Source organism: Pseudophryne corroboree, chromosome 5 (genome assembly GCF_028390025.1).
Source record: "Pseudophryne corroboree isolate aPseCor3 chromosome 5, aPseCor3.hap2, whole genome shotgun sequence".
In the NCBI taxonomy this organism is placed as follows: Eukaryota; Metazoa; Chordata; class Amphibia; order Anura; family Myobatrachidae; genus Pseudophryne; species Pseudophryne corroboree.
In genome coordinates, this window is record NC_086448.1 from 731,663,649 (window position 1) to 731,686,889 (window position 23,241).

Sequence of the window (23,241 nt, forward strand, 5' to 3'; positions counted from 1 at the left end):
CGGATAGAAAGCAGGAAGCTATCCTGAAGTCTGTGTATACACACTCTGGTACTCTACTGAGACCTGCTATTGCTTCAGCCTGGATGTGTAGTGCTGCAGCAGCATGGACTGATACCCTGTCAGACAACATTGATTCCCTCGACAGGGATACTGTTTTGTTAACCATCGAACATATAAAAGACGTCGTCTTATATATGCGGGATGCCCAGAGGGACATTTGCCTGCTGGCATCTAGAATTAATGCAATGTCCATTTCTGCCAGGAGAGTATTATGGACTCGGCAGTGGACAGGTGATGCTGATTCTAAAAAACACATGGAGGTTTTGCCTTATAAGGGTGAGGAATTGTTTGGGGACGGTCTCTCGGACCTCGTATCCACAGCAACTGCTGGGAAGTCGACTTTTTTACCTCAGGTTCCCTCACAGCCTAAGAAAGCACCGTATTATCAAGTGCAGTCCTTTCGGCCTCAGAAAGGCAAGCGGGTCAGAGGAGCATCCTTTCTGGCCAGAGGCAAGGGTAGAGGAAAGAAGCTGCACCAGGCAGCCAGTTCCCAGGAACAAAAATCCTCCCCTGCTTCCACTAAGTCCACCGCATGACGTTGGGGCTCCACAGGCGGAGCCAGGTGCGGTGGGGGCGCGTCTCCGAAACTTCAGCAACCAGTGGGTTCGTTCACAAGTGGATCTCTGGGCTGTACAAATTGTATCTCGGGGATACAAGCTGGAGTTCGAGGCGTTACCTCAAATCAGCCTTGCCAGCTGCTCCCAGGGAAAGGGAGGTAGTACTGGCGGCAATTCACAAGCTGTACCTCCAGCAGGTGATAATCAAGGTCCCCCTCCTTCAACAGGGCAGGGGTTACTATTCCACAATGTTTGTGGTACCGAAACCGGACGGTTCGGTGAGACCCATTCTGAATTTAAAATCCTTGAACACTTCTATAAAGAAGTTCAAGTTCAAAATGGAATCGCTCAGGGCGGTTATTGCAAGCCTGGAAGAGGGGGATTTTATGGTGTCGCTGGACATCAAGGATGCTTACTTGCATGTCCCCATTTACCCACCTCACCAGGAATACCTCAGGTTTGTGGTACAGGACTGTCATTAACCAATTCCAGACGTTGCCGTTTGGTCTCTCCACGGCACCGAGAATATTTACCAAGGTAATGGCCGAAATGATGATACGCCTTCGGAAGAAGGGAGTTATAATTATCCCGTACTTGGACGATCTCATAAAGGCGAGGTCCAGAGAGCAGTTGTTGGTCAGCGTAGCACTCTCTCAGGAAGTGTTGCAACAGCACGGCTGGATTCTGAATATCCCAAAGTCGCAGCTGATTCCTGCGACGCGTCTGCTTTTCCTGGGCATGATTCTGGACACAGAACAGAAGAAGGTGTTTCTCCCGGTGGAGAAGGCCCAGGAATTGTCATCTCTGGTCAGGGACCTCCTGAAACCAAAACAGGTGTCGGTGCATCACTGCACGCGAGTCCTGGGAAAGATGGTGGCTTCTTACGAAGCAATTCCCTTCGGCAGGTTCCATGCAAGGATCTTTCAGTGGGATCTGTTGGACAAATGGTCCGGATCGCATCTTCAGATGCATCGGTTGATCACCCTGTTCCCAAGGGCCAGGGTGTCTCTGCTGTGGTGGCTGCAGAGCGACCTCCACCCGGGAGAGTGGGGACTTCATCAAGAAGTCTTCACACAGATTGTAAATCGCTGGGAACTGCCACGGGTGGACATGATGGCGTCCCGCCTCAACTAAAAGCTAAAAAAAATATTGCGCCAGGTCAAGGGACCCTCAGGCGATAGCTGTGGACGCACTAGTGACACCGTGGGTGTACCAGTCGGTTTATGTGTTCCCTCCTCTTCCTCTCATACCCAAGGTACTGAGGATAGTAAGAAAGAGAGGAGTAAGAACTATACTCATCGTTCCGGATTGGCCAAGAAGAACTTGGTACCCAGAACTACAAGAAATGATCTCAGAGGACCCATGGCCTCTGCCTCTCAGACAGGACCTGTTACAGCAAGGGCCCTGTCTGTTCCAAGACTTACCGCGGCTGCGTTTGACGGCATGGCGGTTGAACGCCGGATCCTAACGGAAAAGGGCATTCCAGATGAAGTGATTCCTACGCTGATAAAAGCTAGGAAGGATGTGACAGCAAAGCATTATCACCGCATATGGCGGAAATATGTCGCTTGGTGTGAGGCCAGGAAGGCCCCAACAGAGGAATTCCATCTGGGTCGATTTCTGCACTTCCTACAGTTAGGGGTGACTATGGGCCTAAAATTGGGGTCCATAAAGGTCCAGATTTCGGCCCTATCTATTTTCTTTCAAAAAGAACTGGCTTCACTGCCTGAAGTTCAGACGTTTGTAAAGGGAGTGCTGCATATTCAGCCCCCTTTTGTGCCTCCAGTGGCACCTTGGGATCTTAACGTTGTGTTGGATTTCCTGAAATCACACTGGTTTGAGCCACTTAGGACCGTGGAGCTAAAGTATCTCACGTGGAAGGTGGTCATGCTGTTGGCCTTAGCTTCAGCTAGGCGTGTGTCAGAATTGGCGTCTTTGTCATGTAAAAGCCCGTATCTGATCTTCCATATGGACAGGGCAGAATTGAGGACTCGTCCCCAATTTCTCCCAAAGGTTTCATTTGAACCAACCTATTGTGGTGCCCGCGGCTACTCGGGACTTGAAGGATTCCAAGTTGCTGGACGTAGTCCGGGCTTTGAAAATTCTGTTTCCAGGATGGCTGGATTCAGGAAAACTGACTCGCTATTTATCCTGCATGCACCCAACAAGCTGGGTGCTCCTGCTTCAAAGCAAACTATTGCTCGCTTGATCTGTTGCACGATTCAGCTGGCATATTCTGCGGCTGGACTGCCGCATCCTAAATCAGTAAAAGCCCATTCCACAAGGAAGGTGGGCTCTTCTTGGGCGGCTGCCCGAGGGGTCTCGGCTTTACAGCTTTGCCGAGCTGCTACTTGGTCGGGTTCAAACACATTTGCTAAATTCTACAAGTTTGATATCCTGGCTGAGGAGGACCTTGAGTTTGCTCATTCGGTGCTGCAGAGTCATCCGCACTCTCCCTCCCGTTTGGGAGCTTTGGTATAATCCCCATGGTCCTTACGGAGTTCCCAGCATCCACTAGGACGTCAGAGAAAATAAGAATTTACTCACCGGTAATTCTATTTCTCGTAGTCCGTAGTGGATGCTGGGCGCCCGTCCCAAGTGCGGACTCTCTGCAATACATGTATATAGTTATTGCTTCACTAAAGGGTTATTGTTATGAGCCATCCGTAAAAGGAGGCTCAGTTGTTGTTCATACTGTTAACTGGGTATGGTTATCACAAGTTGTACAGTGTGATTGGTGTGGCTGGTATGAGTCTTACCCTGGATTCCAAATCCTTTCCTTGTTGTGTCAGCTCTTCCGGGCACAGTTTCCCTAACTGAGGTCTGGAGGAGGGGCATAGAGGAAGGAGCCAGTGCACACCAGATAGTACCTAATCTTTCTTTTAGAGTGCCCAGTCTCCTGCGGAGCCCGCCTATTCCCCATGGTCCTTACGGAGTTCCCAGCATCCACTACGGACTACGAGAAATAGAATTACCGGTGAGTAAATTCTTATTTTTTGGCAGCAGACTTTATTTACGAGAGACATCGATGTTCTATCACAAATTCTTGCAAAGTTTAACCAAGTTACATTCACAGCGGTGACCAGTTATTCTGCCCGTCAAATAAATATTCAGTCACTATCCTAACGTGTGGTATTTTTTGAGGTTCTCTGGAGGTCCTGATCCTTCTGCCTAAAGCCTGTAGTTGGGATCCGGAAGAAGCCGATATTATCAGCGATCAGGTACGGCCGACATCAGCACCAACACTTCACTACTGCCCAGGGCAGCCATCACGGGGGGACTGTGGGGACTGGTGTCCCGGGCCCTTACAGAGAGGGGGGCCCACCCCTGTGTCCTACCGCCAATACCTGTAGAGCTGCACCAGTCTGTGAATGAACAGCAGTCTGATGTACAAGGAGGACTTCTTAAAACAAGCCTTATCTGCGTATCAGCTCTCTGTAAACCGTTCCTGTAGGTCCGCAACACTCCATCTTTATGTAACGTCACAACGTATGACATCACAATGGGGTGGAACAGTGCCGCATAACTTTTTTTTTTTTTTGGGGGGGGGGGGGGGGGCTGTCTATTTTGTCAGTCCCGGGCCCCATAATTTCTGATGGCAGCCCTGCTACCACCTACTGTACTTACCTTGCCTTGGTAGTATCACAATTGGGCCATGGGCCAATCAGTGAAATTACAGGGATGACCATAGATGGTTGAAACCATACCCGGGTGGTGTGGGTCCATCCTGGGGACTGATGATGCTGTGTACAATACTCCCAGGCTCAAGGCGCAACTTTGGTGTGGTGACATCAGGGGGGTTGGTACCAGTACTGTGACCATCGAGGATGGAGTGGAGGTTGGTATGGCCACTAGTGCTGTGAGCACTAGGAGCACTGGCCAGCAGGAGCCTCAGCCAGCATGAGCAGCGACCTAATGGAGCCACCATCAGGTCCCTGGCCTGCGATAGCCCCAGCTAGTGTGAGTTATCAGCAGGTGCCACAAGCAGGAGGCCTTGTCATTGGGAGCCCTGACTAGCAGGAGCAATTATCTGCAGGAGCACGACCAGCAAAACCCTTCACCTGTGGATGCCATAGCCAGTATGAGGCAAGTCAGTTCCCCACACTAGTTATACTGTATACAGTGCATCCGGAAAGTATTCACGGACCTTCACTTTTTCCACATTTTGCCATGCTACAACCTTATTCCAAAATGGAATAAATTAATTTTTTCCCTAAAAATTCTACACACAATACCACATACTAACAACATGAAAAAAGTTTTTTTTTGAGATTTTTGCAAATTTATTAAAAATAAAAAACTAAGAAATCACATGTACATAAGTATTCACATCCTTTGCTCAATACTTTGTTGATGCACCTTTGGAAGCAATTACAGCCTCAAGTCTTTTTGAATATGATGCCACAAGCTTGGCACACTTTTGGACAGTGTCGCCCATTCCTCTTTGCAGCACCTCTCAAGCTCCATCAGGTTGGATGGGTAGCGTCGGTACACAGCCATTTTCAGATCTCTCTAGAGTAGTGATGAGCGGGTTCGGTTCCTCGGAAACCGAACCCCCCCGAACTTCACCCATTTTACACGGGTCCGAGGCATACTCGGATTCTCCTGTATGGCTCGGTTAACCCGAGCGCGCCCGAACATCATCACCCCGCTGTCGGATTCTCGCGAGATTCGGATTCTATATAAGCAGCCGCGCGTCGCCGCCATTTTCACTCGTGCATTGGAAATGTTAGGGAGAGGACGTGGCTGGTGTCCTCTCCGTTTATTCATTGTTGAGTTGATGCAAATATTTGTGCTTGCTTATATCATTGTGGGGACTGGGGAGCAGCTTTATATTAATATAGGAGGAGTACAGTGCAGAGTTTTGCTGATCAGTGACCACCAGTTTTATCCGTTCTCTGCCTGAAAATAACGCTCCTTATCTGGGCTCAGTGTGCTGCATATATCTGTGCTCACGCTGCTTAATTGTGGGGACTGGGGAGCAGCTGTATTATATAGGAGGAGTACAGTGCAGAGTTTTGCTGACAGTGACCACCAGTATACGTTGTCTGCCTGAAAAACACTCCATATCTGTGCTCAGTGTGCTGCATATATCTGTGCTCACACTGCTTTATTGTGGGGACTGCGGACCACCAGTATAATATTATATAGGAGGAGTACAGCGCAGAGTTTTGCTGACCAGTGACCACCAGTATACGTTGTTTGCCTGAAAAACACTCCATATCTGTGCTGCATTGTGTAGTATATAGTAGTACAGTGCATAATTTTGCTGACCACCAGTATATAATATATAGGAGTACGGTACAGAAGGCCACTGCTGTACCTACCTCTGTGTCGTCAAGTATACTATCCATCCATACCTGTGGTGCATTTAAGTTTTGCACAGTTTGCTGACCACCAGTATATAATATATAGCATTACGGTACAGTAGGCCACTGCTCTACCTACCTCTGTGTCGTCAAGTATACTATCCATCCATACCTGTGGTGCATTTCAGTTTTGCACAGTTTGCTGACCACCAGTATATAATATATAGCATTACGGTACAGTAGGCCACTGCTGTACCTACCTGTGTCGTCAAGTATACTATCCATCTAGATTCTATACCTGTGGTGCATTTCAGTTGTGCAGTTTGCTGACACAGTGACCACCAGTATATATAGCAGTACGGTACGGAAGGCCACTGCTGTACCTACCTCTGTGTCGTCAAGTATACTATCCATCTACATTCTATACCTGTGGTGCATTTTAGTTTTGCAGTTTGCTGACAGTGACCACCAGTATATATAGCAGTACGGTACGGTAGGCCACTGCTGCACCTACCTCTGTGTTGTCAAGTATACTATCCATCTAGATTCTATACCTGTGGTGCATTTCAGTTGTGCAGTTTGCTGACACAGTGACCACCAGTATATATAGCAGCACGGTACGGAAGGCCACTGCTGTACCTACCTCTGTGTCGTCAAGTATACTATCCATCTACATTCTATACCTGTGGTGCATTTTAGTTTTGCAGTTTTCTGACACAGTGACCACCAGTATATATAGCAGTACGGTACGGAAGGCCACTGCTGTACCTACCTCTGTGTCGTCAAGTATACTATCCATCTACATTCTATACCTGTGGTGCATTTCAGTTGTGCAGTTTGCTGACACAGTGACCACCAGTATATATAGCAGTATGGTACGGAAGGCCACTGCTGTACCTACCTCTGTGTCGTCAAGTATACTATCCATCTAGATTCTATACCTGTGGTGCATTTCAGTTGTGCACTTTGCTGACACAGTGACCACCAGTATATATAGCAGTACGGTACAGAAGGCCACTGCTGTACCTACCTCTGTGTCGTCAAGTATACTATCCATCTACATTCTATACCTGTGGTGCATTTTAGTTTTGCAGTTTGCTGACAGTGACCACCAGTATATATAGCAGTACGGTACGGAAGGCCACTGCTGTACCTACCTCTGTGTCGTCAAGTATACTATCCATCTACATTCGATACCTGTAGTGCATTTCAGTTGTGCAGTTTGCTGACACAGTGACCACCAGTATATATAGCAGTACGGTACGGAAGGCCACTGCTGTACCTACCTCTGTGTTGTCAAGTATACTATCCATCTACATTCTATATCTGTGGTGCATTTTAGTTTTGCAGTTTGCTGACAGTGACCACCAGTATATATAGCAGTACGGTACGGAAGGCCACTGCTGTACCTACCTCTGTGTCGTCAAGTATACTATCCATCTAGATTCTATACCTGTGGTGCATTTCAGTTGTGCAGTTTGCTGACACAGTGACCACCAGTATATATAGCAGTACGGTACAGAAGGCCACTGCTGTACCTACCTCTGTGTGGTCAAGTATACAATCCATCTACATTCTATACCTATGGTGCATTTTAGTTTTGCAGTTTGCTGACAGTGACCACCAGTATATATAGCAGTACGGTACGGAAGGCCACTGCTGTACCTACCTCTGTGTCGTCAAGTATACTATCCATCTAGATTCTATACCTGTGGTGCATTTCAGTTGTGCAGTTTGCTGACACAGTGACCACCAGTATATATAGCAGTACGGTACGGAAGGCCACTGCTGTACCTACCTCTGTGTCGTCAAGTATACTATCCATCTACATTCTATACCTGTGGTGCATTTTAGTTTTGCAGTTTGCTGACAGTGACCACCAGTATATATAGCAGTACGGTACGGAAGGCCACTGCTGTACCTACCTCTGTGTAGTCAAGTATACTATACATCTAGATTCTAAACCTGTGGTGCATTTCAGTTGTGCAGTTTGCTGACACAGTGACCACCAGTATATATAGCAGTACGGTACGGAAGGCCACTGCTGTACCTACCTCTGTGTCGTCAAGTATACTATCCATCTACATTCTATACCTGTGGTGCATTTCAGTTGTGCGCAGTATATATAGTAGTAGGCCATTGCTATTGATACTGGCATATAATTCCACACATTAAAAAATGGAGAACAAAAATGTGGAGGGTAAAATAGGGAAAGATCAAGATCCACTTCCACCTCGTGCTGAAGCTGCTGCCACTAGTCATGGCCGAGACTATGAAATGCCATCAACGTCGTCTGCCAAGGCCGATGCCCAATGTCATAGTAGAGAACATGTAAAATCCAAAAAACAAAAGTTCAGTAAAATGACCCAAAAAGCAAAATTAAAAACGTCTGAGGAGAAGCGTAAACTTGCCAATATGCCATTTACGACACGAAGTGGCAAGGAACTGCTGAGGCCCTGGCCTATGTTCATGGCTAGTGGTTCAGATTCACATGAGGATGGAAGCACTCATCCTCCCGCTAGAAAAATGAAAAGACTTAAGCTGGCAAAAGCACAGCAAAGAACTGTGCGTTCTTCTAAATCACAAATCCCCAAGGAGAGTCCAATTGTGTCGGTTGCGATGCCTGACCTTCCCAACACTGGACGGGAAAAGCTTGCGCCTTCCACCATTTGCACACCCCCTGCAAGTGCTGGAAGGAGCACCCACAGTCCAGTTCCTGATAGTCAAATTGAAGATGTCAGTGTTGAAGTACACCAGGATGAGGATATGGGTGTTGCTGGCGCTGGGGAGGAAATTGACAAGGAGGATTCTGATGGTGAGGTGGTTTGTTTAAGTCAGGCACCCGGGGAGACACCTGTTGTCCGTGGGACGAATATGGCCATTGACATGCCTGGTCAAAATACAAAAAAAAATCAGCTCTTCGGTGTGGAATTATTTCAACACAAATGCGGACAACAGGTGTCAAGCCGTGTGTTGCCTTTCTCAAGCTGTAATAAGTAGGGGTAAGGATGTTAACCACCTAGGAACATCCTCCCTTATACGTCACCTGGACCGCATTCATCAGAAGTCAGTGACAAGTTCAAAAACTTTGGGTGACAGCGGAAAGAGTCTACTGACCACTAAATCCCTTCCTCTTGTAACCAAGCTCCTGCAAACCACACCACCAACTACCTCAGTGTCAATTTCCTCCTTACACAGGAAAGCCAATAGTCCTGCAGGCCATGTCACTGGCAAGTCTGACGAGTCCTCTCCTGCCTGGGATTCCTCCGATGCATCCTTGAGTGTAACGCCTACTGCTGCTGGCGCTGCTGTTGTTGCTGCTGGGAGTCGATCATCATCCCAGAGGGGAAGTCGGAAGACCACTTGTACTACTTCCAGTAAGCAATTGACTGTCCAACAGTCCTTTGCGTAAAAGATGAAATATCAAAGCAGTCATCCTGCTGCAAAGCGGATAACTCAGGTCTTTGCAGCCTGGGCGGTGAGAAACGTGGTTCCGGTATCCACCGTTAATTCAGAGGCAACTAGAGACTTGATTGAGGTACTGTGTCCCCGGTACCAAATACCATCTAGGTTCCATTTCTCTAGGCAAGCGATACCGAAAATGTACACAGACCTCAGAAAAAGAGTCATCAGTGTCCTAAAAAATGCAGTTGTACCCAATGTCCATAGGTGTGCGCAGGGGGGGTGCCTGGTGCGCACAGGCACCCCCTAATGTCTGGCACCCCGATCTCACATGCCTGATGCACCGATCACCGAGCAGGCTGATTACTGTCCCCTCTTCGCTGCACCCTGTCAGGACTGCATTACTGACCGGACGCCTGGGTTAATCAAGGGTGCCACTGACACCGGCTTTCAATCTCCCGACTCCACCTCCATGTACAAAAACAGCGTAATGTGATGTGATTACGTCATGCTGCTTGCACGCCCACCCATCACACGCCCACCTCTCTCCTTCTATGTTATGCCAACGTCAGCCACTGATGAAGAGCAGCATGCAGCCAGCGTTCCTCTTAGGAAGACAAATTCAATACTGGCAGGCGGTCCGCAGCAGCATTGACACATCTCTTGTTTTTCCGGCAGCAGCAGTACTAGTCTGCGACTGTCAGTGTCAGTGAGTGACTGACTTGTAAGTAAGTTGCTGCAGCTTGCAGGGGAAAGAGAGGAGGAGCCAGACCAGGCTGAGGAGGAGCACTGTAATTGCAGTGAGTGCAATCAGGGGTGTTTGTTTGGTGCACACCAGAACATCTGACAATGTATCTGCTTTATTAGGATTGGTACAAGAGTGAATATTTTATATTGCGTTGACCGTCAATAGATGGTGCTAGACATACCCAAAAGGCGGTGCTAGACACACCCCTTCGATGGTGCACCCCCTAATAAAATGCGCTGCGCACGCCTATGCCAATGTCCACTTAACCACGGACATGTGGACAAGTGGAGCAGGGCAGACTCAGGACTATATGACTGTGACAGCCCACTGGGTAGATGTATTGCCTCCCGCAGCAAGAACAGCAGCGGCGGCACCAGTAGCAGCATCTCGCAAACGCCAACTCGTTCCTAGGCAGGTTACGCTTTGTATCACCGCTTTCCAGAAGAGGCACACAGCTGACAAACTCTTACGGAAACTGAGGAACATCATCGCAGAGTGGCTTACCCCAATTGGACTCTCCTGGGGATTTGTGACATCGGACAACGCCACCAATATTGTGCGTGCATTACATCTGGGCAAATTCCAGCACGTCCCATGTTTTGCACATACATTGAATTTGGTGGTGCAGAATTATTTAAAAAACGACAGGGGCATGCAAGAGATGCTGTCGGTGGCCCGAAGAATTGCGGGCCACTTTCGGCATTCAGCCACCGCGTGCCGAAGACTGGAGCACCACCAAACATTCCTGAACCTGCCCTGCCATCATCTGAAGCAAGAGGTGGTAACGAGGTGGAATTCAACCCTCTATATGCTTCAGAGGATGGAGGAGCAGCAAAAGGCCATTCAAGCCTATACATCTGCCCACGATATAGGCAAAGGAGGGGGAATGCACCTGACTCAAGCGCAGTGGAGAATGATTTCAACGTTGTGCAAGGTTCTGCAACCCTTTGAACTTGCCACACGTGAAGTCAGTTCAGACACTGCCAGCCTGAGTCAGGTCATTCCCCTCATCAGGCTTTTGCAGAAGAAGCTGGAGACATTGAAGGAGGAGCTAAAACAGAGCGATTCCGCTAGGCATGTGGGACTTGTGGATGGAGCCCTTAATTCGCTTAACCAGGATTCACGTGTGGTCAATCTGTTGAAATCAGAGCACTACATTTTGGCCACCGTGCTCGATCCTAGATTTAAAAGCTACGTTGTATCTCTCTTTCCGGCAGACACTAGTCTGCAGAGGTTCAAAGACCTGCTGGTGAGAAAATTGTCAAGTCAAGCGGAACGTGACCCGTCAACATCTCCTCCTTCACATTCTCCCGCAACTGGGGGTGCGAGGAAAAGGCTAAGAATTCCGAGCCCACCCGCTGGCGGTGATGCAGGGCAGTCTGGAGCGAGTGCTGACATCTGGTCTGGACTGAAGGACCTGCCAACGATTACTGACATGTCGTCTACTGTCACTGCATATGATTCTCTCACCATTGAAAGAATGGTGGAGGATTATATGAGTGACCGCATCCAAGTAGGCATGTCAGACAGTCCGTACGTATACTGGCAGGAAAAAGAGGCAATTTGGAGGCCCTTGCACAAACTGGCTTTATTCTACCTAAGTTGCCCTCGCTCCAGTGTGTACTCTGAAAGAGAGTTTAGTGCAGCCGCTCACCTTGTCAGCAATCGGCGTAAGAGGTTACTTCCAGAAAATGTGGAGAAGATGATGTTCATCAAAATTAATTATAATCAATTCCTCCGTGGAGACATTCACCAGCAGCAATTGCCTCCAGAAAGTACACAGGGATCTGAGATGGTGGATTCCAGTGGGGACGAATTAATAATCTGTGAGGAGGGGGATGTACACAGTGAAAGGGGTGAGGAATCGGAGGATGATGATGAGGTGGACATCTTGCCTCTGTAGAGCCAGTTTGTGCAAGGAGAGATTGATTGCTTCTTTTTTTGGTGGGGGCCCAAACCAACCAGTCATTTCAGTCACAGTCGTGTGGCAGACCCTGTCGCTGAAATGATGGGTTCGTTAAAGTGTGCATGTCCTGTTTATACAACATAAGGGTGGGTGGGAGGTCCCAAGGACAATTCCATCTTGCACCTCTTTTTTCTTTCATTTTTCTTTGCATCATGTGCTGTTTGGGGACAATTTTTTTGAAGTGCCATCCTGCCTGACACTGCAGTGCCACTCCTAGATGGGCCAGGTGTTTGTGTCGGCCACTTGTGTCGCTTATCTTAGTCACACAGCGACCTTGGTGCACCTCTTTTTTTCTTTGCATCATGTGCTGTTTGGTGACTATTTTGTGAAGTGCCATCCTGTCTGACACTGCAGTGCCACTCCTAGATGGGCCAGGTGTTTGTGTCGGCCACTTGTGTCGCTTAGCTTAGCCATCCAGCGACCTTGGTGCAAATTTTAGGACTAAAAATAATATTGTGAGGTGTTCTGGAAATGAGTGGAAATTATGGTTATTGAGGTTAATAATACTATGGGATCAAAATGACCCCCAAATTCTATGATTTAAGCTGTTTTTTTAGGGTTTTTTGAATAAAACACCTGAATCCAAAACACAACCGAATCCGACAAAAAATGTTCGGTGAGGTTTTGCCAAAACGTGTCCGAATCCAAAACACGGCCGCGGAACCGAATCCAAAACCAAAACACAAAACCCGAAAAATGTCCGGTGCACATCACTACTCTAGAGATGTTCAATCGGATTCAAGTCTGGGCTCTGGCTGGGCCACTCAAGGACATTTGCAGAGTTGTCCTGAAGCCACTCCTTTCATATCTTGGCTGTGTGCTTTGGGTGGGTGTCCTGTCGAAAGATGAACTGTCTCCCAAGTCTGATGTCAAGAGCGCTCTGGAGCAGGTTTTCATCCAGGATGTCTCTGTAGATTGCTGCATTCATCTTTCCCTCTATCCTGACTAGTCTCCCAGTTCCTGCCACTGAAAAACATCCCCACAGCATGATGCTGCCACCACCATGCTTCACTGTAGGGATGGTATTGGCTTGGTGATGAGCGGTGCCTGGTTTCCTCCAAACACGACACCTGGCATTCACTCCAAAGAGTTCAATCTTTGTCTTATCAGACCAGAGAATTTTGTTTCTCATGGTCTGAGAGTCCTGGTGGTTCTGAACTTCTTCCATTTATGGATGATGGAGGCCACTTTGCTCATTGGGACTTTCAAAGTAGCAGATATTTTTCTGTACTCTTCCCCAGATTTGTGCCTCAAGACAATCCTGTCTCGGAGGTCTACAGACAATTCCTTTGACTTCATGTTTGGTTTGTGTTCAGACATGCACTGTCAAGTGTGGGACCTTATATAGGCAGATGTGTGCCTTTCCAAATCATGTCCAGGCAACTGAATTTACCACAGGTGGACTCCAATTAAGCTGTAGGAACATATCAAGGATGATCAGTGGAAACAGGATGTACCTGAGCTCAATTTTGAGCTTCATGGCAAAGGCTGTGAATACTTATGTGCTTGTGATTTCTTAGTTTTTAATTTCTAATAAATTTGCAAAAATCACCAAAAAAAAAACTTTTTTGACAGTGTCATTATGGGGTATTGTGTGTAGAAGTGTTACATTTAGTGCCTGTACAAAGAAGGACAAGGAAAATGGTTCATGGCCTACAGCATAAAACTTACCCGGGATGACTTAGGGGCCTAATTATTAACATTATTTTTACAATTTTTTTTTGAAAAAGGGTGTTTATTTACCTCTTTGACATTATTTTAGTATCACTCAAATTTATTAAAGGGCTGTTGGAACAGTTTTTGTGAAAAACTACTCCAAACCCTTTAATTGTCACTTTTTTAGTAACCCACATTGCATTTCCCATACTTATAATGGCAAATGACACTAATTTGGGTTCCCCGTCACTTTATGAAGGAAACGACACCAAAAAAACATAAAAAACTCATATTGACCTTTGGCCGTGACAACCTATTTCCTGTGTCGACCTAGTCACTGTCGACCAATAGGTGTCAACCGAATGTGTGCCGACCTAGACACTGTCGATCCTGAGTGTCATACCCATAACACCAGCTCCAGCTGGTGTAATCACAGGGCAGCACTGTGATAAGCAGCCTTTTGCACAGCTTTCTCTGCCTCCCTCCAGTTTTCTCTCCATGGGACAGAGAAAGCTGTGCAAAAGGCTGCTTATCGCAGTGCTGTTATTATTGTAAGGATTCATACATGTGTTAAACAGTAGTTATGTCCTGTTTATGACCTGTGGCCTCCACTTATACACCCAAGTAAAGCAGTGGATACATTGTGGTTTGGTACAGTAGCTGCAATACAAGACTAATCTATTTTTATATACAGTATACTGTATATTTACACTTACTAGTGTCATGATTAGGCTCTGTCTCCACTGGCATTGTTAATGTTTAACAAACTAAAAGAAACCTAATGTTTGAAATAAGAAAAGAAGTTGTGTAATCCTCTAGGATGGGGTCTGGCATGGGTGCTGATCTCAATGTTTTAGTAGCTGATAGCAGTGTAGGGGCGTGGTTGTTTGTTTTTTTGTTTAAGGTATTGTTGATGGGATCCGGTCTGAAGATCGACAGTGTCTAGGTCGACAATGTTTAGGTCGACCACTATAGGTCGACAGTCACTAGGTCGACATGGATGGAAGGTCGACAGGGTTTCTAGGTCGACATGTGCTAGGTCGACAGGTCTAAAGGTCGTCATGAGTTTTTAAAAAAAAAATTTTGGGGGGGGATTTTTTCATACTTAACGATCCACGTGGACTACGACTGGAACGGTAAAGTGTGCCGAGCGAAGCGGTAGCGGAGCGAAGGCACCATGCCCGAAGCATGGCGAGCGAAGCGAGCCATGCGAGGGGACGCGGTGCACTAATTTGGGATCCCGGTCACTCTACGAAGAAAACGACACCAAAATTTTTTAAAAATCCTCATGTCGACCTTTAGACCTGTCGACCTAGAAACCCTGTCGACCTTCCATCCATGTCGACCTAGTGACTGTCGACCTATAGTGGTCGACCTAAACATTGTCGACCTAGATACTGTCGATAAAACGAACCACACCCATTGTTGATACAGGCCAAAGCCTCTTGGTTTCCAGGCTTCCAACCCCACTTTTGAAGTTTGTTGTGGTTTTGGTGTTGGCTGTGTTGTGTCAGGAAAGAACGGCAGGCCACCAGTACAGGTGCCACTGTTTAGTTGAGATTTGCTTCCTTCGTCAACTGGTAGCTGGCTGTACCACCCCAACGGGGGCAGTGTCATCACCTAAATGGGTGGACAGTCAAGGTAGAAGTTGAGTGGATACCTTTTGTGGTTTATAGGGGTTTTATATTTGTGTTCTGCCTGCAATGTCAGTTGTTGGTTATGTTTGGATATTGCAGAATGACTGATTTTTGGTTGTCCTTTCTTTGCCACCATACATCTGTAAATAATAATCATTTGCATTCAATAAATAGCTGTTAGTTTCTCTGACGAAATCTAGGTCTCGGTGTATTTATTTACTTTAGAGTTTAAAGTTAAGTGATTTGCACCCATAACACCCCTCATCCGATAGAGAGTTTACTAGTTACTGTACAGTATAAAACCTACCTTGCTTTTTGAAGTTAAATTTTCTCATGGCCAAACCACTGCTTCCCAATGTGCTTGTTTTTCCTTTGAGTAGAAAACAAAATAAATAAAGTTAAATGAGACTATGTCAGTGGTTCCCAAACTTTTGTGAGTCAATACGCCCTAGAAAATCTGATTTTTTTTTCACGCCACCCCTAGGCCAAAAATTTCTTATTGAGAAATTCAGAAAAAAATATGAAACTAAGTAAATTGTATTTATACAGTATGTCATCCTTAGGATCAATAATGTGGTGAGGGACAGGATTCGCTTCTATTTGTCCATATATTTCATGATGGGAAGCCACCCACTAGCACTGGTTTTGTCTATTATATTGAATGTAAATAATTTGATCCTGGACCACCAACTCAGGGCATGCCTGCAAGTGCCCCAAGGCACCCCAGGGTGCCACGCACACAGTTTGAAAATCACTGGACTATGTAAATAAATTTCATTGACACAGTGCAGTTACATTTCATTGGTATTTGTGGCAATATAAATGAAAAATAAATAATTAGATCACACACACAGCTTTTAACCTGTACAGCCAAACGAAAGCAGTTCTTTAGGTACAACAACGATTTGAAATATGTTGTAGTTTAGTACATTTATGTGTATTCATACACAATTAAGATGCAGTGGTTTATGTAGTATAAACCGTATGGATGCTTCTTAATACACAGCATTGAAAAAATAATCCTGCAATTAGTACTCTCCTCCTGGTTCTTCTGCAGTAACTCACTGAGCTGTCCATATGTAAAGTACATCGCTGGGGCACCACAGAGAGACACTGTCAGTGTTACAGGCTGCAAGTAATTATTTCCCGTGGGTTTTGATGCTGCTTTGATACCAGGAACAATTCCAGTTAAAAACAAATAAAATTAAATTCACTTAGCTCACTTGTAAACTACATGACACTATACTGTATAACAAAACCATTGTTATAGCTAGCTTTTGTCTGGTTTAACGCTTTTTGAGGTAGGGGCTCTTCTTGATCACCGTGGTGCTTTGATTACTGCATTATAAAAATAAATTAAATTATTAAAAATGCAGTGACTTTCAGATATCATTAAAAAAAACATCAAACAACCCATGGGGGGTTTTACGTATGGGCTGCAAGACCGCAGCCCCCCAGCCACCCCTTCTCCCTGGTAAAAGTCCTATTTGTCAGTCACAGACACACAGGTCAGTCCCATTGGGAGATGATACCTCCCTTCGGGACTGCCAGACTGGTCTGTGATTAGCAGAAAGATGGCTTCCTGTCGGAAGACACTCCCTGCTTCGTCAGACCTATTTGGCTTCTATGGACTTCAGCCATTGCAGTCCGTAGAAGCCTCTGTTTTACATATGCACAGTACTGTTGCAGCTACTGTGCATGCACCAGTCCCCGGCGTCTATCAACTGCATAGTTCAGGTGCCGGGACCCAGGCGGCAGTGACCAGGCAAACGGTGGCAAGATGGCAGAGACCCCGCAGCATGGCCAGCGGCAGCTCTTCCCCTCCACCAAGGTAGGACCAACTCACCATCCTCCTTATGATGTTCCTTATTTAAAAATAAATTCCCTCCAGGGTTGGGAAATTTACATAGAAACAGAATTTAATGGAAAGTGGGCAGACATATCACCAATTATTTCTATAGTACATACTGTATATATTCTGTGTCACTTAACAGAGAATATTTGTCCATTCACATGGCCAAATATACATCATTGTATACCTTCTGTTATTAATACAAGTTGCTTTGATGTTGTTATATCCAAATTTTGAAAACATATATTATTTAAATAATTAGGTCAAAGGGAGTTTTGATATTTCAAAGGATTTAAACTGTACAATTGTAATACAGTCGGTTGGTTTTAGCTGTAGAAACAATCCAAACACACTTCTTATATGTAATGCGTAATGTAATTGAAACATTTCAGTGTGATTGAATACATTTGGTTGACAATTAAATTGATTCTAATTAGAGATGAGCGGGTTCGGTTCCTCGGAATCCGAACCCGCCCGAACTTCAGCTTTTTTCTCACGGGTCCGAGTGACTCGGATCCTCCCGCCTTGCTTGGTTAACCCGAGCGCGCCCGAACGTCATCATCCCGCTGTCGGATTCTCGCGAGACTCGGATTCTATATAAGGAGCCGCGCGTCGCCGCCATTTTCACACGTGCATTGAGATTGATAGGGAGAGGACGTGGCTGGCGTCCTCTCCGTTTATAGAGAAGAGACTAGAGTAGAGAGAGACACAGTATTTAGTAATTTTGGGGAGCATTTTTAGGAGTACTACTACTTGCTGAAGTGTAGTGTGACTGTATATGTATATCTGACTTGTGGAGGAGACAGTGGGGAGCAGTTAGAGTCTGAGAGCAGGAGTACATATTTTAACGTACAGTGCACACTTTTGCTGCCAGAGTGCCAGCCACACTGCCATTGTGACCACACTGACCACCAGTATATTGTGATTGTCTGCTTAGGAGTACTACTTGCAAGTTGCAGATAGTGTGACCAGTGACCTGACCACCAGTTTAATTAATCACCACCAGTTTAATATATATATATATAATTGTATATATATATAATTGTATACCACCTACCCGTGTTTTTTTTTTTCTTTCTTCTTGATACATACTATAGTAGCTTACTGTAGCAGTCTGCGGTGCTGAGCTGACAGTGTCCATCAGGTCCGTCATCAGTCATTACATAATAAATATATATACCTGTCCGGCTGCAGTACTAGTGATATTATATATACATATATATTAATTTCATCTCATTATCATCCAGTCTATATAAGCAGCAGACACAGTACGGTAGTCCACGGCTGTAGCTACCTCTGTGTCGGCAGTCGCTCGTCCATCCATAATTGTATACCACCTACCCGTGTTTTTTTTTTTTTTCATTCTTCTTGATACATACTACTATAGTAGCTTACTGTAGCAGTCTGCGGTGCTGAGCTGACAGTGTCCAGCAGGTCCGTCATTACATAATAAATATATATACCTGTCCGGCTGCAGTACTAGTGATATTATATATATATATATATATATATTAATTTCATCTCATTATCATCCAGTCTATATTAGTAGCAGACACAGTACGGTAGTCCACGGCTGTAGCTACCTCTGTGTCGGCAGTCGCTCGTCCATCCATAATTGTATACCACCTACCCATGTTTTTTTTTTTCTTTCTTCTTGATACATACTACTATAGTAGCTTACTGTAGCAGTCTGCGGTGCTGAGCTGACAGTGTCCAGCAGGTCCGTCATTACATAATAAATATATATACCTGTCCGGCTGCAGTACTAGTGATATTATATATATATATATTAATTTCATCTCATTATCATCCAGTCTATATTAGCAGCAGACACAGTGCGGTAGTCCACGGCTGTAGCTACCTCTGTGTCGGCAGTCGCTCGTCCATCCATAATTGTATACCACCTACCCGTGGTTTTTTTTTTTCTTTCTTCTTGATACATACTACTATAGTAGCTTACTGTAGCAGTCTGCGGTGCTGAGCTGACAGTGTCCAGCAGGTCCGTCATTACATAATAAATATATATACCTGTCCGGCTGCAGTACTAGTGATATTATATATATATACATTAATTTCATCTCATTATCATCCAGTCTATATTAGCAGCAGACACAGTACGGTAGTCCACGGCTGTAGCTACCTCTGTGTCGGCAGTCGCTCGTCCATCCATAATTGTATACCACCTACCCGTGGTTTGTTTTTTTTTCTTTCTTCTTGATACATACTACTATAGTAGCTTACTGTAGCAGTCTGCGGTGCTGAGCTGACAGTGTCCAGCAGGTCCGTCATTACATAATAAATATATATACCTGTCCGGCTGCAGTACTAGTGATATTATATATTTCTCTGACGTCCTAGTGGATGCTGGGAACTCCGTAAGGACCATGGGGAATAGCGGCTCCGCAGGAGACAGGGCACATCTAAAGAAAGCTTTAGGATCACCTGGTGTGCACTGGCTCCTCCCCCTATGACCCTCCTCCAAGCCTCAGTTAGATTTCTGTGCCCGACGAGAAGGGTGCACACTAGGGGCTCTCCTGAGCTCTTTGTGAAAGTTTTAGTTTATGTTTATTATTTTCAGTGAGACCTGCTGGCAACAGGCTCACTGCATCGAGGGACTAAGGGGAGAAGAAGCGAACTCACCTGCGTGCAGAGTGGATTGGGCTTCTTAGGCTACTGGACATTAGCTCCAGAGGGACGATCACAGGTTCAGCCTGGATGGGTCACCGGAGCCGCGCCGCCGGCCCCCTTACAGAGCCAGAAGAGTGAAGAGGTCCGGAAAAATCGGCGGCAGAAGACTTTCCTGTCTTCAGATAAAGGTAGGCGCACAGCACCGCAGCTGTGCGCCATTGCTCTCAGCACACTTCACACTCCGGTCACTGAGGGTGCAGGGCGCTGGGGGGGCAGCGCCCTGAGACGCAATAAATCGTTAGAAAACCTTTTATGGCTAAAATAAATGCATCACATATAACTCCTGGGCTATATGGATGCATTTAACCCCTGCCAAAACATACAAGAAAACGGATGATAAGGACGCCGAGAAAGGGGCGGAGCCTATCTCCTCAGCACACTGGCGCCATTTTCCCTCACAGCTCAGTTGGAGGGAAGCTCCCTGGCTCTCCCCTGCAGTCACTACACTACAGAAAGGGGTTAAAAAAGAGAGGGGGGCACAAATTAGGCGCAGTATAAACAATACAGCAGCTATAAAGGGAAAAACACTTATATAAGGTTATCCCTGTATATATATAGCGCTCTGGTGTGTGCTGGCAAACTCTCCCTCTGTCTCCCCAAAGGGCTAGTGGGGTCCTGTCCTCTATCAGAGCATTCCCTGTGTGTGTGCTGTGTGTCGGTACGTTTGTGTCGACATGTATGAGGAGAAAAATGATGAGGAGACGGAGTAGAGTGTCTGTAATAGTGTTGTCACCCCCTGGGGGGTCGACACCTGAGTGGATGTACTGTGGAAATTGCGTGACAGTGTCAGCTTTGTATAAAAGACAGTGGTTGACATGAGACAGCCGGCTACTCAGCTTGTGCATGTCCAGACGTCTCATATAGGGGCTCTAAAGCGCCCGTTACCTCAGATACAGACGCCGACACGGATACTGATTCCTGTGTCGACGGTGAAGAGACAACCGTGATTTCCAAATAGGGCCACACATTGCATGATTGAGGCAATGAAAAAAGTTTACACTTTTCTGATAATATGAATACCACCAAAAAAAAAGGGGTATTATGTTGGTGAGGAAAAACTTCCTGTAGTTTTCCTGAATCTGAGAAATAAAATGCGTGGGTTTCCCCCCGATAACAATTGATAATTTCTAAAAAGTTATTGGCAGTATACCTTTTCCCGCCAGAGGTTAGGGTGCGTTGGGAAACACCCCCTAGGGGGGATAAGGCGCTCACACGCTTGTAAGAACAAGGGCTCTACCCTCTCTTGAGATGGCCGCCCTTAAGGATCCTGCTGATAGAAAGCAGGAGGGTATCCTAAAATGTATTTACACACATACTGGTGTTATACTGCGACCAGCAATCGCCTCAGCCTGGATGTGCAGTGCTGGGTTGGCGTGGTCGGATTCCCTGACTGGAAATATGATATCCTAGATAAGGACAGTATATTATTGCCTATAGAGCAATTAAAAGATGCATTTCTATATATGCATGATGCACAGCGGAATATTTGCCGACTGGCATCAAGTATAAGTGCGTTGTCCAATTATACCAGTAAAGTGGTCAGGTGATGCGGATTCCAAACGGCATTTGGAAGTATTGCCTTAAAAGAGGGGATGTACCCCAGGTCGCCTCTCAAAATAAGACGCCGTATTATCAGGCGCAGGCCTGGTTGGCAAGCGGACAAAAGGGTTCCTCTTTTCTGCTCGTGACAGAGGGAGAGGAAAATGGCTGCAGAGATCAGCCAGTTCCAAGGAACAGAAACTCTTTTCCGCCTCTGCCAAGCCCTCAGTATGACGCTAGGGCTTTACAAGTTCAGGCACGGTGGGGTCCCGTTCTCAATGAATTTCAGTGCGCAGTGGGCTCACTCGCAAGTAGACCCCTGGATCCTTCTGGTAATATTTCAGGGGTACAAATTGGAATTCGAGACGTATCCCCCTCGCCGTTTCCAAAGGTCTGTTTTACCGACGTCTCCCGCTGACAGGGAGGCAGTTTTGGAAACCATTCACAAGCTGTATTCCCAGCAGGTGATAATCAAGGTACCCCTCCTGCAACAGGGAACGGGGTATTATTCCACACTATTGTGGTACCGAAGCCAGACGGCTCGGGGAGACCGATTTTAAAATCTAAAATCTAAAATCTTTGAACACTTGCATACAGAGGTTCAAATTCAAAATTGAGTCACTCAGAGCAGTGATTGCAAACCTGGAAGAAGGGGACTACATGATGTCTCGGGACATCAAGGATGCTTACCTTCATGTCAAAATTTACCCTTCTCACCAAGGGTATTTCAGGTTATGGTACAGAACTGTCACTATCAGTTCGGACGCTGCCGTAGGGATGGTCCACGGCACCCCGGGTCTTTACTGAAGTAATGACCGTAATGATGATATTCCTTCGAAGGAAGGGAATTTTAGTTATCCGTTACTTGGACGATTCCCTGATAAGGGTAAGATCCAGGGAACAGTTGGAGATCGGTGTAACACTATATCAGGTAGTGTTGCGGCAGCACGATTGGATTCTCAATATTCCAAAATCGCAGCTGGTTCCGACGACTTGTCTTCTGTTCCTAGGGATGATCCTGGACACAGTCCAGAAAGAAGGTGTTTCTCCCGGAGGAGAAAGCCAGGGAGTTATCCGAGCTAGTCAGGAACCTCCTAAAACCGAACCAAGTCTCAGTGCATCAATGCACAAGGGTTCTGGGTAAAAATGGTGGCTTCCTACGAAGCAATCCCATTTGGCAGATTCCACGCAAGACTTTCCAGTGGAACCTACTGGACAAATGGTCCGGGTCGCATCTTCAGATGCTTCAGCGGATAACCCTGTCACCGGGGACAAGGGTATCCCTCCTGTGGTGGTTGCAGAGTGCTCATCTTCTAGAGGGCCGCAGATTCGGCATTCGGGACTGGGTCCTGGTGGCCACGGATGCCAGCCTGCGAGGCTGGGGAGCAGTCACACAGGGAAGGAATTTCCAGGGCTTATGGTCAAGCCTGGAGACATCTCTTCATATAAACATTCTGGAACTAAGGGCCATTTACAATGCCCTAAGTCAAGCGAAACCCCTGCTTCAGGGTCAGGCGGTATTGATCCAATCGGACAACATCACGTCAGTCGCCCACGTAAACAGACAGGGCGGCACGGGAAGCAGGGGGGCAATGGCAGAAGCTGCAAGGATTCTTCGCTGGGCGGAAAATCATGTGATAGCACTGTCAGCAGTGTTCATTCCGGGAGTGGACAACTGGGAAGCAGACTTCCTCAGCAGACACGACCTTCACCCGGGAGAGTGGGCACTTCACCCAGAAGTCTTCCACCTGATTGTAAACCGTTGGGAAAAACCAAAGGTGGACATAATGGCGTCCCGTCTAAACAAAAAACTAGACAGATATTGCG

The 23,241-nt window shown here is 46.4% G+C and overlaps 1 protein-coding gene across 1 annotated transcript in view; it reads right to left on the reverse strand.

The window, feature by feature from the left end:
* Positions 1 to 23,241, reverse strand: part of CNGB3 (cyclic nucleotide gated channel subunit beta 3) — a 346,397-nt gene that overhangs the window by 311,556 nt on the left and 11,600 nt on the right. The window contains exon 2 of the mRNA XM_063924064.1: positions 15,643 to 15,705. Coding sequence (XP_063780134.1) covers positions 15,643 to 15,670 — 28 coding nt within the window. The 5' untranslated portion in view covers positions 15,671 to 15,705. The remainder of the gene's footprint in view (positions 1 to 15,642; positions 15,706 to 23,241) is intronic.